This window comes from Hippopotamus amphibius, chromosome 4 (genome assembly GCF_030028045.1).
Source record: "Hippopotamus amphibius kiboko isolate mHipAmp2 chromosome 4, mHipAmp2.hap2, whole genome shotgun sequence".
Classification (NCBI taxonomy): domain Eukaryota; kingdom Metazoa; phylum Chordata; class Mammalia; order Artiodactyla; family Hippopotamidae; genus Hippopotamus; species Hippopotamus amphibius.
The window spans coordinates 65,401,265-65,418,776 of record NC_080189.1 but is presented as its reverse complement, the minus strand read 5'-3'; the positions used below and the strand labels follow the sequence as shown (position 1 = coordinate 65,418,776).

The 17,512-nt window shown below is 35.0% G+C and overlaps 1 protein-coding gene across 1 annotated transcript in view; it reads left to right on the top strand.

The window, feature by feature from the left end:
• Positions 1 to 17,512, top strand: part of THSD7A (thrombospondin type 1 domain containing 7A) — a 423,961-nt gene that overhangs the window by 322,992 nt on the left and 83,457 nt on the right. Inside the window, exons 8-9 of the mRNA XM_057732183.1 lie at positions 8,510 to 8,744; positions 13,026 to 13,141. Of these exons, the coding sequence (XP_057588166.1) occupies positions 8,510 to 8,744; positions 13,026 to 13,141 (351 nt within the window). The remainder of the gene's footprint in view (positions 1 to 8,509; positions 8,745 to 13,025; positions 13,142 to 17,512) is intronic.

Below are 17,512 nucleotides of genomic sequence, written 5' to 3'. Positions count from 1 at the left end.
GTGCATGTGTGTGTCTACCTATATACATATATGATAGAGGATTATTCCATATGGCCCCAATGCAGTAGATAAGCTCTCCATTGTTAAAATGTTATGACTTATTATTTCTTTGTTCCTATTAAAAGAATGATAGAATAATAGCATAGCACTTCCTTTTCCTCATGCTATACTTTCTTTTCGCTTTCCTTCCCTTCCTTTCTAGGCTCTGTATCTCCCTTCCTGAACAATTTTATCTGCCAAGTCATTAAGTGAAACCAAGCAGTTGAGCATCTGTGCCAGCAGGTGGGGGGTCTGCAGTGGTCCAGAGTGGGTTGTCAGAGCCCAGGCTGAGTGAGATGAGTATCCCCAGTGGGAAAAGAGTGGCCTGGCATGAAGCGTCAGAGACACTGAGAAGTCTAAAGTTGGGGGAGCGGCACGTGGATTGTATAAGAGGGTAAAAGCAGCGACCCAACACGGGATGCCAGGGCATGAGCCGTGGGTGAAGAGAGAATCCCAGCACTGAGTCAACCAGCCCAATGTGGGGTGTTGGAGCCAAGCACAGATGAGGAGGGTTTCAGTAATGTGGGGTAGCCAAATGCAGGGTGTCAGTGATGGGCAGAGCGGTGAAGATACCATATGGGTAAGCAGTGAAGATGGCAGTGGGAGACTGGGGGTGGGGGTTGACCAAGCAGGTACATATATTAAACATAATAGGAGTTGGGTGTCTTATTGCTAGAGAAGGGAGTTATAAATGTTAAGAAAGAGAACTAGAGTAAACCCTGTTGTATTTTATTGTAATTTGAAGTTATCAGTGTGAATTCATGGTGTTCAATTTGTAAATCTAGACTTAGAAATAAAATACAAATGTAAGTATAATATACATTCATATTATGGATGTATACATGTATTAGCTCTGTCCACTGACATGACATGAGAGCAGCAAGACCTTGATAGCAGGAAGTGCCTTCAGCACTCAGATCTTGCTGTCTAATGCCATTCTCCAATGAAAGGAACCAGGGCTTCTTGGAGAAATAGCTGATTCTAGGGCTGGGATAGGAAAAGTACAAGATGTGCCTGGGGGATCTTGTGCCAGAAAGGAAGGAAGAGGAGAATATGTCAAAAGGTCACGGAAACTACCTTGAAGGGTCTCTCACTGGCCATGTACAGGAACGATGTGAATGCCAAAATAACGATAACAGCTGCTTATAATCCTTTAAATAAGATAGGAAACCATGTATGCATACTTGATATAAATAAATGTATTAATTGAAAGTCTGATGAAGAGCATTGTATTTATAATCTTAAGTATCCTTCTAATGAAGAAGTTTGACAGACACCACCTTAATCCAGTGATCAGAGTTTACATCATCAGTAATGGGGCAAATGCAAAGCATGTGTTCCTGGTGTGCTGCAATGAGAACATGACATCACATGCATCTCTGTCACAGATGCATTTTGTAGAATCTAATCATGAGGAAAGATCTGACAAATCCTAGCTGAAAGACATTGTACAAAAAAACTGGCCCTTAATCTTCACAAGTGTCTAAATTATGAAAATTAAGGAAAGACTGAAGAAGATTGAAAGAGACTAACAAGGCATAACATCTAAATGCAACACTTTATTCTGAACTAGGTCTTTTTTGCTATAAAGAACATTTTGAAATATCTGGCAAGCTTGAATGGGTCTGAGGATTAGAAAGGAATAATGTATCAGTGTTAATTTCCTAATCTTGAATATTGAATGTGCTTATGTGTAGGAAAATGCCCTTGATTGCAGGAAATACACATTGAAGTCTTAAGGGTAATAGGGCATCATTTCAATAACTTCTTCCAGGTGATCCAAGGGAAAAAACTATTGATAATATTTTTAATTTTCCTGTAATTTTGAGGTTGGTTCAAAGTTAAATATAAAAAATAATAGAATAAAAATAAAAAATAATAGAATAAAAACAGTTTGAATACAATTGCTTTTCATATAATCTTGAGCAACGTTATGTAACCTATTATTTTGTGTATCAGTAGTACACAAAAATGTCATAAAAAGCCTCATTGAAATATTGATGTTTGGAAACCAAATCACAAATGGTAGCAACTGGAGATAGTTAATATACTGGAGAAAGTAAAAATATTTCTTTTCAACTTAAATAAAAGTGTGTGTGTGTATTTTACTCCCAAAGGCTTGACTTTTGGTTAAATAAGATTAGTAATTTTCTTTTTTATTTGATACTTTGAGATAAAAATCTTCCTTGTATTTTGTAAAACTACAGGATGGATTCCAAGAGCTACTTTAGAATTATTTCGGGAGTTCTAAAAGGATGCCATCTTTTAGCACTTAATCTGGCATATTTTTAATACAAATAGTAGTAAGTTGAATTTTAATGGTAAATTAAAAATTGATGTTAAATTTGTAGTGTTCTCCATTTTTAAGCTTGTGTTACAGATTCTTAACTTGATTTAAAAAGGAAGATGATTTTCAAAATGTTTTCCACTGAGTGTAGCAACAACTTCTGTTAGTTCTTATTATAGATTCAATTATCCTTACAAAGCAAGAAATGAGAGAATATTTATTTTTGCAGAGTTCAGAATGACCTGATATTATAACTTCAGCCAAATGTTAGTGTCTTTACACCTGCTTTGTACATGCAGATATTAGATGTAAATTGAAATAAAATTAGGCCAATTTTTTCTCTAATTACTAGTCTTCAAAAATTATATTTTGCAGTATAAAACATTGGGGAGAGGAATATTTCCATTTTACCTGGTTTAATTTTTATAGTTAAATGATTTTAATTCTGAGAACCAAGGAGTACTTCTATTTCCTAGACGAATTTGAAGAACCCAGGATCTATTTTATGTGTATATACACACATAACTCTGACTTCTAAGCAAATACTGCCACTTCCTCATCCTCCTACTACTGAGTTTGAAAGAGGAGTTCTGCTTCAGTCTGTTTCTACAGTACCGTCAGGCAGGATTTATGCAGACTCCACAGTGAGACTTCTTCTACCTCTTACAGAAAGGGGAAAAAAGTGGAAGGGGCGTCTCCTGCGGTTCTCTATGGCTAACGCACTTCCAGTTCCCCTAAGTCATGCCATTGCCAACGTTCTTTTCACATACAGTGATCTGGTATCAGAGGGATTAGGGCTGCATTAGCAGGCAAAATTACAAATCTCTTAAAACTGGAATTCATAGTACACTGTAACAGCCTCTTCTTAGCCTGAGCCCAGTTTACTTCCATATCCTTATTGTCAGTTACTTCCCTGTGTGAACTCTGCGCTCCAACTGACTGCATCAGTATTACTAATTCCCAGTCATACCTTCCTGAGTGCCTTTGCTTTTATTTATTTTTTCTTCCGCTTAAATAAAATCCTCCCTTCCTTCTCTCCCATCCCAGAACTCTGCTTATTGAACTCCTGCTCCTTCAAAACTCATCTCAATGCCTCATCTCAATGACCTGAGTCATTTTAGTACCCCCCAAACTAATGTAATCTTACACTTTGAATCCCAGTTATACTAAACACCTCTCTTAACATAATTATTATATTCTACCTAGAATTATACTCATGGTTTTTGCTCATCGTATCCCCCTATTACATTTCTCCACTGCATTATAAGCTCCTTGAGAGTAGCAGCAATTATTTCTAACCCCTCTAGGTATCCCTTGAAGCATAGGTAACCATCACATATTGCAGTCAGTACCTAGGTATCCAATTAATGTTTTAAAAAGATTCTTCTTTCTTTTCAATCTGCCATCTGAATTGTAAGGACTTCAATGCCAGACCCAGAAACACCATAGCTTTGTTAAATGTTTCCTAACCAAGCTTTTATGGGCTTGATGTGGGGAGGAAAAGTCACTTTTTCATTTCTAAGAGAGAAGTTTCATATAATAGTTGGTATTTTTATATGAACATGAAAGTTTATTTATATAGCAGAATTTCATCAAACTATTATAAAGTCTTTCCTTTTGGTGGAATGATAGAAAGCCTAAATAGTCACATTAGTATAAAGTATATGTTTTTATGTGTAAGAGGATTTTTTAAAAACACACATCACTAATTTTGTCACAGGTGACATTTTATAATCTCCCCAATATTACAGGAACGGGAATATTCCCAGATGTCTGGAATTAGATCTTACCATAAATGATAAATAAATTCAGTATTATATCTATCAATTTTTCAAACATAAAATTATTCCCCAAACATGACAGTGCTGCAATGACTGATTACTCCAAGCCATACTTTCCAAATTGCCACATCGTTATTATAATTAAGACCACATTGGGGCTTATCTGTGCGAGTATCTTGACATCAGACCAAAACTGCTGATGTGGCTTTAATGTGGATTGGGGCAAGAAAATAAATAGTCTTTACGTCTGTAAACTTAACAGTTATCTTGCAGCTCCTGCACACGTTATGCTGATGTTGTAGAAATTCCTATCTTTTTTTCCAAAGCCAACCAGTCAATTCCAATGTCAAAAACAATTCAGAGTTTTAAAATCACAATTTAAATAGCATACGTATACTCAAAGTGAAAATGGGGTAAGTAAAGACACATTATTTTGTTGAAGACGGATAATTTCACTATTAAATGTGAAGATATGGTTAAAATGGTTATGTAAAAGATGTGTATTTGTCTACAATTAGCATGTGTTTTCCTGAGAAATAAGACTGGATAAATCTAGAGCCTCAGGGAGATGGGTAATAAGAGTGCTCATTACTTCTCCCCAATCCAATTAGCAGGTTTAGGAGTCGTTCCTATTCAAATCCTAAACTTCTTGCTTTCAGGGTTGCTGAGCTGTGTGATGGAGGATAGGATATGAACTGTGACAGATGTTTTCACCTTCATGAAGCAGGGGACAGTAATGAAATGCTGTTTAAATGCAGGTTATTCTGATGTTGATCCCATGTTCAACACTGCATAAGTGATTGTAAATTGCAGTTAAATTCTCACATAAACGGCCTACTGATTTATATGCTGAATAGAGGGATGTCCTTAGTGACAAATGAAATGATACCTGAAGATCAGCTCAGGGTGTGGTTTTGTTTATGACTTTTACCCACATCTCAAGCTTTAGAGGCCATCTTCCATGTTAGGGTCACTAGCTAGTGAATCACCTTTTCTTATTTTTTTAAGCTTTTTTAGACTTGCTTTCCTAATATCGGAAACCCACCTCTTATTATGTTCAACATTTCCTCCACTTACAATCACAAATATGTGTGATGAATACCCAAGGTTCCCACCATTCCACATGAACAGTCAGCTATTTTCTGTTCTTAAGATGAAATCCAGAGACTACATAAGTTTGACTAGATCGAATTGTTAATAAATAAGCAATAAATTCCTCCAATACTGTGCTTTTAACAATATAAAGCTTTTTATTTTCATAGTTGGCATTATAAACAACATAGTGGTAAGAAACTTATTATATTCCTCTTACAGTGGCCACATCATTTAAGCTGCATGGGCTCATCTACTTTATAATTTTTAACTTGTACAGCAGCTGTGAATATTAATTGAGGTCCTTCCTACAAAGTACTTATAATGGGGCTAGCACATAAAAAAGAGTTCCATATTGACAACTCCACACCGTATTCTATTGATTAAAGGACACATCTGTTTTACCCTTCATCGTCTCTGTAATTACTACATCTTACAATGGATGCATTTTTTAATTTTTATGGGAGTATAGTTGATGTACAAAGTTGTTTCAGGTGTATAGCAAAGTGAATCAGTTACACATACACATTTATCCACTTTTTTTTTTTTTTAAATTCTTTTCCCATATAGGCCATTACAGAGTGTTGAGTAGAGTTCCTTATGGTATACAACAGGTCCTTATTATTTATCTATTTTATATACAGTAGTGTGTATATGTCAATCCCAGTCTCCCAACTTATCCCTCCCCCCTCTTACCCCCAGCTAACCATAAGTTTATTTTCTACATCTGCAACTCTGTTTCTGTTTTGTAAATAAATTCATTTGTACCCTTTCTTTTAGATTCCACATATAAGCGGTATCATATTTGTCTTTCTCTGTCTGACTTACTTTACTCAGTATGACAATCTCTAGGTCCGTCCATGTTGCTGCAAGTGGCATTATCTTGTTCTTTTTTATGGCTAACATTCCATTGTATATATGTACCACATCTTCTTTATCCACAATGGATGCATTTTAAAATCACTGTGGCCAAGCAGCAGTTATAACATAGTTGTCATTGCTAGCACATGTGAATTTCACTGTTATTCCTGGGAGTGATAGTAGTCTCATAATATTTCTGCCAAAAACAAAGAAATAAAAACAGCTAAGGGCCATTTGAGGAAAGAAAATAAATCCTTCCTCGGTTGCTTGCTTAAACCTCTCATTGATAGACATCTTCTGATATGATTAAAAATGCAGCAGCATCAGAACTTAGAAATAGGTACCAGTATCCTGGATGAAAACCCTGGAGACATGAGGGGAACACTCTTGAAGAAATCCTGCATCACAAACACACTCTATGTCATAGAGATGGTATGTGTAGGAGAACACAAACTTTGTTGAGTGTGAGGTAAAAAGCTATTTGGAAGATTTGGATTCTGAATATAAAGATGTTTTAGGAATACCTTTGCTTTTAATGTATGTAAAAGCAGTATATTTTTTTAATTATGTAAGTCATACAGTAAAAATTAGAGTTGATAAAAAGTATCGTAGTTTAATTTGCAGCCGTGTGTCTTTCTTGGGACACATAAAATGATGGTCTACTTTGACATACATCAAAGCAACATCCTTTTTGACCCACCTCCTAGAATCATGGAAATAAAATCAAGAATAAATGAATGGGACCTCATGAAACTTAAAAGCTTTTGCACAGCAAAAGAAACCATAAACAAGACTAAAAGGCAACCCTCAGAATGGGAAAAAATAATTGCCTATGAAACAACGGACAAAGGATTAACCTCCAAAATATACAAGCAGCTCATGCAGCTTCATACCAAAAAAGCAAATAACCCAATCCACAAATGGGCAGAAGACCTAAATAGACATTTCTCCAAAGAAGACATACAGATGGCCAACAAACACATGAAAAGATGCTCAACATCACTCATCATCAGAGAAATGCAAGTCAAAGCCACAGTGAGGTATCACCTCACACCAATCAGAATGGCCATCATCACAAAGTCTGGAAACAACAAATGTTGGAGAGGGTGTGGAGAAAAGGGAACTCTCCTGCACTGTTGGTGGGACTGTAAGTTGGTACAGCCACTATGGAAAACAATTTGGAGGTTCCTTAAAAAACTACAAATAGAACTACCATATGATCCAGTAATCCCACTCCTGGGCATATACCCAAAGAAAACCATAATCCCAAAAGAAACTTGTACCATAATGTTTATTGCAGCACTATTTACAATAGCCAGGACATGGAAGCAACCTAAATGCCCATCAACAAATAAATGGATACAGAAGATGTGGCATATATATACAATGGAATATTACTCAGCTATAAAAAGGGATGAGATGGAGCTATATGTAATGAGGTGGATAGAACTACAATCTGTCATACATAGTGAAGTAAGTCAGAAAGAGAAGGACAAATATTGTATGCTAACTCACATATACAGAATCTAAAAATGGTACTGATGAACTCAGTGACAAGAACAAGGACGCAGATACAGAGAATGGACTGGAGATCTCGAGGTATGGGAGGGGGCGGGGGGTGAAGGGGAAACTGAGAAGAAGCGAGAGAGTAGCACAGACATATATATACTACCAACTGTAAAATAGCCAGTGGGAAGTTGTTGTATAACAAAGGGAGTCCAACTCAAGGATGGACGATGCCTTAGAGGACTGGGGCAGGGAGGGTGGGGGGGACTCGAGGGGGGGGGCGTCAAGGAAGGGAGGGAATATGGGGATATGTGTATAAAAACAGTTGATTGAACCTGGTGTACCCCCCAAAAAAAATAGTAATAAAAAAAAAAAAAAAAGATGGTCTATCCCACAGTCAATCACATCTTATATCTGAAGAAATACGGTATTATCATCACTACATGGCTTCTTCAGTAATGCTATGGAAGATCAGAAAGCATCAATTGATTTTAAAACCCCTGTTTCTAATCACCCTAAATCCTAATTCATTGAAATAAGCAGAACTTTGAAACCTATAATTAAAACTTTCATTATGAGGAACAGCATTTGAAAACACACTGGATTTTCTCCATCCATAGAGCCTCAAAGGCCATGTTTCCCCTGGTTAGCAATTACATAGGTATTATTCCTCATTTTCATCTTCTGTAGAGAATAATGTGCTCTTTGAGGTCCTCCTGAATCCCGCAAACCAAATAGCATATATACCACATAGTTTAAACTTTAAGCCAGATAATGCCAAATGAGTTAAGATTAATATGCAGTTTTGCCCTCCTAGTAGTGTACTGGTCACAGGTGCTAATAAGTGGCAGGTATCATTGTTATTATTAATTACAAGGAACAGAGAATGGTAAGGTTCCTGTTGGCAGCATATCTAATCTGCTAATATTATCCATTTTTATAGGTGGAGCTCAGTGTCCAAATAGCAGTGCTTTGCAAGAGGTGCGCAGCTGTAACGAGCATCCCTGCACTGTGTACCACTGGCAAACTGGTCCCTGGGGCCAGTGCATCGAGGACACCTCAGTTTCGTCCTTCAACACAACTACAACTTGGAATGGGGAAGCCTCTTGCTCTGTTGGCATGCAGACAAGAAAAGTCATCTGTGTGCGGGTCAATGTTGGCCAAGTGGGACCCAAAAAGTAAGGGCTTTAGAATGACAGCAGTAAATCCTGTGGCCAACCGTGCAGGGATTGGCTCAGGCTTCACTTCCTCAATGAAATGGAGCATTTGATTTTTATCATAGTAAGAGTAAGACTTCTTTGTTTTGAATGCAACTGCTGGTAAAGTTATAACAGCTTGAGAGTCTTGTACCTGGGATCCATAAGTTCTCTAGAAATCTTTCTATGTGGTACCTGCTTTCAGTTTTATAGTAACGCTTGCTGCTTTTATTGAACTAGTGAGGCAATGAAAGAAGTGCTTGCTGTAGCCCTGGCTGATCAATAATGACAGTATACAAAGTCCTAGCGATGGAGGTCATCTGTGACCTCCTATATACCCATAGGCTGTGGAGGCTGCTGATCTAGTTTAATTGGGCAATAGCCTTCCATGATCTGCCTTTCATTTCCCCTAGAAAGTAGTATATCAAAAATACTGAGGCCAAACTTATTGCATCTTTTAATGGTTAAATGAATAAGCCATTTAGTCCCAAGAGAGAGCCTTAGGACAGGATGAGTGTCGTAATAAACAGAAAAACCATCAGTTTCTTATTTTAGTTACCAATAGTGTAACAACAAGGCAAATGATTTGCTAAAGGGGAGGACACAGAACTAGCGAGCTGGCATGTTGTATGTGCCTTGTGAGGAATATAAACAAAAACATGTCATAGCATCACTGGGCTATTTCTTAGAGAAGATTAATAAATCAGTCATAAAAATATATGCCAAGGGGAAAAAAACTCTTTGAGATTTAGACAGCATAAACCTTTGAAAGTTCAAATCATCTTAGCCATGTGAAACATGGAAAGTAAAACCCATCAGTTTTGCATTGGTATAAAAATGATCTCATAGTTTCCATACACTTGTCTGAGTGCTTAGGTACCATGTGTGATCTTAAAACATTCTGCTTTACAGATTCTGGCTTCAGTTTTCAAAATTTTTTGAAGGCATTTAATGAAAAAAAAGTAGTAATGTAAGCACTCAATAAATCTTAGAAATTGTATTTTCTCTTAAAAACTTGAGATATTTCTTGGTGTTTCAGGGAAATGATGATAACGTAACTGATCTATGACAAACTCCACGGGATAAATAAGAATCCCATTATGAGTTATTTTTACTAATCGCCAGGGTTCTGGACATTAGCAATATTTTGCCCCATACTTTTTTTGTTTATGTGCTTTGAAATTAAGAAACATATTAGAAAATATATGCCAAAAAGACTTGAATAAATTGAGAAACTATTCCACATGCTTAAAAGGTAGCCCCAAACCAATATTTTAATAGAAATAATGCTAAAGTTGTGATGAATCTAACAAAGGATATTAATGTGCAGTGTGTTAAAATTCAATAGCAGTAACAGCAGAAGTGGAAGTCCCAAGTGCTGGAGGATTGTGGGTCTTGCTGAGACAAGCAGAGAGGTAGAAGTATTCACTGTAGAGAGTTATAACCTGACCAGCTTGTCATGGTACAGATTGGAGGATTATTAAGCTGAGGTTCTATAGGTAAGCTCACTCTGTTCCTATTTTGCAGTTAATCACCTTTCAGATGTTGCTGTTGATATTTTCCTCATTTATGCAAACTGCAAAATATTTTTCTGAGCAATAGATGTACGTATGCTCAAGCCTATGTGTGGAAAAACCTGGTGGATTAATGTCATTAAATCATTCAATAGAAAGGGTATCCTGAAGCCCCGTGTCAGACCACCACAATAATCCATTAAAAATGTGCTTTACCCTTGCAGCCTTTATTCAATGACCTGGATACAAGTATAGATTTGTTAAATCAAATGGGTTTACTTTGCCCTTAAAGTTCTAAAAAATTAAGCAAATACTGTGAACTCAAATGAAAATGTTTCTACCCTTATGCCTAAATCCTAGGTTAAATTCAGTGACTGTTTTTCAGTACTAGGCATTTGAAACAAAAATGCAAATAGAAACCTTGCTTTAAACTCCTCTTAATAAAACAGATTACTGTGCAATGGTAAAATCAATGTTATTGATCTTATCTATCCTCCGAGTAACAAACTTCAACTCCTATCACATCTGTTTAATTTGACCTTGAATAAGATTTGGGGGAAAATCAATTCCTTGATTTAAACCACAAACACTAAATATAAACAGTACAAAGGAGAAAAGAAGCATGTTGACTGAACCAATTGCCTCACCAAAGGAAGTCTGAATTCATTTTATTGAATGTAATCTAGGCTGTATAATTTATCTTTGTGTGTTCATTTAACGGCTTTGTTGTTAGTAATTCTCTTCTCCACAGTTAATCAAGTATCTTGCTGAGGAAATTTCTAAACTAAAACAGAATTTTGGAGGTTGTCAATGATAACATTGTAAATTCCATTGATTTATTCAGGGCTAAAATTTGAAGAGCATGTAATTGAGTAGTGCTCTCCCATTGTTAAAGTTATAAAACTGCCTCATTGAGGAGTGCTTCCAATAGTAATTACTAGTCAATAATTCCATAGTTTCAAAAGAATCAACAGGATTATTTGTGGGCTTTTGCCATATAATGTTTCCTGGTTAAGAATGTAGGTTAAATTATAATTCTAGTGATTTATAATCTCAATTGTAACAAAACATTAACTTCTATGATTCTCATCTAAATTTCTTCACCATCCATGACTTTGGGTAGGCATAACAATTAAGAAAATCCAAGCCTATAGTCAACATAAACCAGGGAGATAATTTCTTTTTTGAAATGTTGAATGCAACGTAGTTTTTAAAATTCACTTTCAAATAAACCCTAGTGTTAATAGAATGAGAGAGAAAGGCTGTATAGCTGAATAGAACATAATACTTATGGATGAGATAGGACATGTAGATAAAAAATTATATATCAAAAATGAAATGTCAGCAAAGTGCTATAAAGAAATTATGGGAAGGAGATTAATGATGTTGATTTTTTCACTCATAGTTCAGTTCTGAAAACCTGATTAACTTACTTTTTGAAAGAATTTATCTTGACCTACAAAAAATTTGGCTTCTTCTATGGGGAGTATTTTTAAATCCCCTTGTTCACTAATTTGCCAAGTTATTCCAGCAAAAGTTATACTGCTTGTTTGGTTTATTTCTTCACTGCCTCTGAGTTTACTTGTCAGAGATTGATACGACCTCAAAGGAGAATTTCTTAGGAATCAGAACCTTAAATACTTTTAGTTACATGAATTATGTTGTTATATTTTGTTGTCCTAGTATACATCTTCTTCTAGTATTTATGACCAACATTTGACCACTAAAGATAGTAGAATCATATTGTGAGGATGCAGAGAACTGGAAAATTTAAAAATCATGTAATAAGTACACAATAAACAAAACAGTATATTTAAAACTCATACAGCAATTCCTAAAATTATCTTTTAGGAAGTGAAAACCTTATATAGTGTAAGACATTTCAGTATTTTGTCATTGTTTTTCTCTTGTGTTCCTAATAATATATTTTTGGTGTATTTTTTTAAATAATAATTAATTTTCCTATAATTTATGTCAAGAACACAGTGTTTTGTTTTTCTTTAAATTACTTATTGGCTATTTTTGTTTTATTTATATTCACTCTTTTTGTTCCAAAAATATTTATAAAAACACTTAAGATGTCTAAAATTCAATAATTTGAAACTAGGAACAAAATGGAAGAAAAGAATAGATACAGTGAATGAAACAAGGAATAAAGTGAAAATTGTTTATCTTAATGAGTTATACACTTTTATTATTTTATTACTTATTTGTTATGAAACACATAGCTATAAATACAATATTGGTTTTTGAGCATGTACTATGTATAGAATATACTCCATTAAAAATTTATTCTGTGCTAAACATATTTTGTAAAAATAAAGTGCAGAATAACCTGGAAAATTGTAATTGGCTGTAAGCCTATTTAGTTATACAAAGATGTAGAATTGGGTCCTTAAATTGGTAATTTGAACTTCCATAAATTTATAAAGCATGTTGGAAAATACAGATTTATTAATGGAGAGATTGTTATAAGTGGATAAAGTATAATTATTATATTTTCTTCTACATAGCACAATTACTATAATAAAATTTACACTTCCTGCCTTGAGGGGCTTTATTGAGGTTCAGTTTGGAAGAATTATTTTAGTTGTATAGTTCTTCTCAAAAGCAGAAAGGATCCTGGAGGTTAAATAATACAAATTGATGACTCTTTAGCAATTTTGGCAATAAAAATTCTAAAGATATTAAATTACCTGGTTTTCTGGATTACTGTAGAGATCTAGTAGTTTCCCTTTGCTTTTCCTAGGTGTCCTGAAAGCCTTCGACCTGAAACAGTGAGGCCCTGTCTGCTTCCTTGTAGGAAGGACTGTATCGTGACGCCATACAGTGACTGGACATCATGCCCTTCCTCGTGTAAAGAAGGTATTATCTGCAGAGTTTTGAAGGCGGTTCACCTAGGAACCCTCTGACTGGGACCTCCATGTTCCTTTGGTTGAGCAATATTTTTATTCTTACGTGGGGCTGGCTATGTAATCCTGGTTTGGCATGAATGCTATAAAATTTTGGTTTCCTTCTAGAAAATAATAACAGCTTTTAGAGTACCAAAGAAATGAGTTTCATGCTAAAACTGAATTAAATAACTTTATACTATAGATCAAAGTGTAAGGATTCTAGACTTTATTATAATACTAATAATGTTTCCTTTAACATTGATTCTAGAAGAATGTATAGTGGCCTTATGTATTTCAAAAAGAATATACAGTGATCTTCTCAGTACTCATGGCTCTCAACCTACTTAGTGGCAAGAAATAGCCATGGGGCCAGATTCAGTACCGATTCAATTATGTGACCCAAAGGATGGGGATAAAGGAAAGAGAAAAATGTTCAAATTATAACTCTGCCAACACTTAACATGCCATGAGGCATTTACAAGATGAGGATTTATTCCCAGTTTCGTTTGTTTTTGCTTTCATCACTCATAGACAAAGACCCTTTAATATCATGGCAGATACTTTGGTAATTCTTTACCCTCACAGAATAGGGTCCTTTCTTGTTGCTGCTGAGAAAGGTGTGAGCATCCTCCAGGTGACTTATGCAATAAGTGATCACATTGTCTCTCAGTGTCACAAATGACACTGTCTCCTATTTTTTATTTTACTCTCCCAACAAATACAGTTTTTCTTCCATTCCTTTTATGCTTTTACTTATGCTTCTTGACTTTCATAAGAGAGATTCAATTTAAGAATCAGCTTCTAGTTTAACTATTTTAAATCACCAGAATCTTTTTTAAATCCTGAAGATATTACATAAGATTATAAACTTAATAATGGATTGTTTTTACAGTGTGATTATTTTATATAGTTGAAACATGAGTTTCTTTTCATGCTTTTTCTATTTTAAATACCCTTGAAATAGTAAATAAATTAAACCACAAAGTGAGCAAGAATAGAAAATGTTGATTTGAAAAGTCTTTTAAGGCATTTTAAAAGCTTTTGGGACGCAAAGATTTAGCATCAACTCTAAAAATGTTAATAGCATTAATCTGATTGATAAAGCAAAGTCATTGTCTGACATTTTTATCCAGATTTTCTTCTTTTATCCCCTTACTTCCTTAAAAACTAAGTAACATGATATCCTTTAGTTTGGTCATAATCAGCAGTAGAACTGTACTTTCTCATAAGTTAAGATTTCTGTGATAATTGTTGGCTATTCATTACTACAGTGAAAAGGTTATTTATTGCATGGAATTTATGTACTTGAAAATTTTATTCTGGATATTTTTATACTTGATTTTTCGTATTGGTATGAGATAGGCCATTTACTAATAATTCCAAAATATATGCAGTTACATTTATAATGACACGATTAACAATCTCACACAAATTTAACATTTGTCAGTAAAATTTTTGAAAGTAGAAAAAACTTTGCCTTTTCTTTATATTGGGCATTTCCTTATTTTGCGTAAAGTATTTTGAAATAACAGTTCTTTTGGCCTAAAGCATTTCAAAGAAATAAAATAAAATAATAAACTAGAAAAGGTTTCATTAAATTGATTCTAGGATAGTCACTCCTAAAAATGAGAAATCAGGTAAAATTTTCTCATTTCATTAGACCTTCATTTGAAACTAATTTGGGATATTGGAATATATCCAGGAAGTAAGAACCAATTTAGTAGCTTACAAATTTATCATCTTATTATGCATTATATGTGTCTGGAAAGGGAAGAAAAATAGATGTAACTTACTTATTTAAAAACCTATTATTGAAAATTAAATAACATGATTTTTAATTTGATATCTGCTGATGATTTTATAGTTCTAAGAAACTGATGTACTCTTCTCTGACCATTTATAAAATACAACAAATTTTATGTGACAAACTGTGATAACTTATATAAGGCACTTAAAATTTTTTTAACAGATAGATGAGGGAACAAATAGATTGTAAATGCATGTGTTAATTAAATTAACACTCATCTGTAATATATGCATAAATACTTATTGCATTTCTAATTTATTGATTACCATATTTAACAAGCACATTGATGGCCCTGCAGAGAAGAACTTCAAAGAACCTTTTGATCTTATTTAAAATATAGAACTCTTCTACATAGATCAGATAATGTAAGACTTGCAAGTGATTCAATAACAAGATTTAGTGGTAAAACAGAAAATGCTCTAGGGAAGAGACAGGGAAGATACTAGGGAACAAATATTAGGGAAAATCTTGTTGAAAAGAAAGTAGAAGAGACCTTTTTGCAAGAGAGAATGCATGAAAGAATCCCAAGTGATGAAAGGCATCAGGAAGAGTCTTAGTGACCATGAAAAAGATGTGTTGTTTGAAAGAAAGTGGGATCCAGCCCACTGGAGCTTGGAGTGTGTGGAGGAAAGTCAAGATATGAAGTTGGAAAGGAGGACAGAGGCAGGTTGAAGAAGACCGAATTACGTATAGATATAGATATAGATATATATAGAGAGAGATATATGTATATATATAGTGGGAAACAGTTTTTAGTTTTTGAACATAAAAATGAGTAGCGAGTTTCATGGTATAATGGAGTGAGTGGACTTTGAATCAGCAGATCTGGTTTGGACACCTATCTTGGCCACAAAGCAGCCAAGTGACTTTAATCTCTCCAGATACTTAATTTCTCCAAGGCTTGGTTATAACATCTATGAGTTGTTCTGTGGCAAAAATGAGATAACATATGGTAAAGTGCTCTATGCTTTGTGAGCCATGGAACAACTACATTATTTATTATCTATAGTGATTATAAGTTCCTGTAGGAAAGGCACTGCACACTGCATGTGGTCAGAATCTGGTAAATGTTTTAACTTGGTATATTGAAAGCGTTCTTTCTTAGAAGTTCAATTATGTGTCAATATAAGAAAAATATTTAGATCATGATGAAGGAAAACTTACTAATACAAGTTTCCGATGATCATTATTGAGGATTTGCCGATACATTTACTGATAATTGTTTTTAAATCCTTCACTATGTCATTAAACATCATACATATTGTTGTAAGCAATCACTCATTTTTTTTAATTCTACAGAAATTTGTCAAGTAACTGCAGTGTACCAGGCACAATTTTAAATATAAAGGCTATAGCAGGAAACAAGGAAACCAGTTTTCCTGCTCTTAGGAAGCTTGTGTTCGGATGGTATGAGACAGAAAAGGCATTTAATGATTGTTCTAATGTCTTGATGCGTGTGAAGGATCAAGTGAAGGATGCAGGGTGGGTGAGACGAAAGAAGAAGATGTAACATCATTCTGGAGAGTGCAGAAGCGAGCAAGTTAGTAATATGTAATAGAATTTTTAATAGGCAACATGGAGTACTCATTTAGTCATGCATTTTAAAAAGGGATTGCTCAACACAGTTGCCAGTGTTTCTTCAGCCATGTTCAGCTGCCTGAGTGAAAGAAAGGTGTAGGAAAATAATTGGCATTGATTAAAGTCAGGGCTTTTCAAGAAAGGAAGAGAAAAACAGAGAGTGAAGGGTATTTTCAATGGCGTACTTATAATAATAGCAGAGTGTAGAATCTAAGGTGGGTTGGGATGGAAGTGAGGTCATAAAGGGGATGATGTCATGAAAAAGTGACTGGGAAAGTGGATTGGCAATCTTGATTGAGTTTGAAGAATTTTAGTAAGATGAACTTTCAGCTTTAGTAAAGTAGGTAAACTAGAAGGTTAGGAGGAGTGACCAGAAATTAATGTTTGAATATGAGAATGTGCAGATATTGATGATGATATTATCAGAGGGATGAACAGAAGAGCTAGTAATTGATGCAAAATGCAGGAAAAGGTCATCAGAGGTGAGGAGGTACAGTATTTCAGAGTCCAGTGCCTTGGATGGAATGACCATGTGGGTGCCCAAACCACCAAAGTGGTGGCAGGGGTAGGAAGAGAAAGGATTATAGTGAGGGACGTTCTAAAGTCATTCAATAATGAAATGTTGGTGGATGACTGCTACTAAGTGGTTAGCTCATGGTAAAATTGATGACAGGAGCTTCAGAGGAGTTAGATGTTTTTAAAGGTAAAGGGAGGAGAAAAGACTGGGAAATGGCTAGGTAGAGCCAGGGTCCACTGGCAAAGAACGTGAAGGAAACTTTCTAAGAAGAGGTTGAAGGTGAGAGACAGTGTGTTCCTTTGCATACAGTGGTGGAAAGATCAGAGGATAGAAAAGAATAAGAAATGGAGTTAGGTTTTGCACAGCATGTATGCTGTGGTCCAGGTGATGATGGAAAACATGCACGGGGGGAGGGGGTGCTAGTTTCTCATGAAAACTAG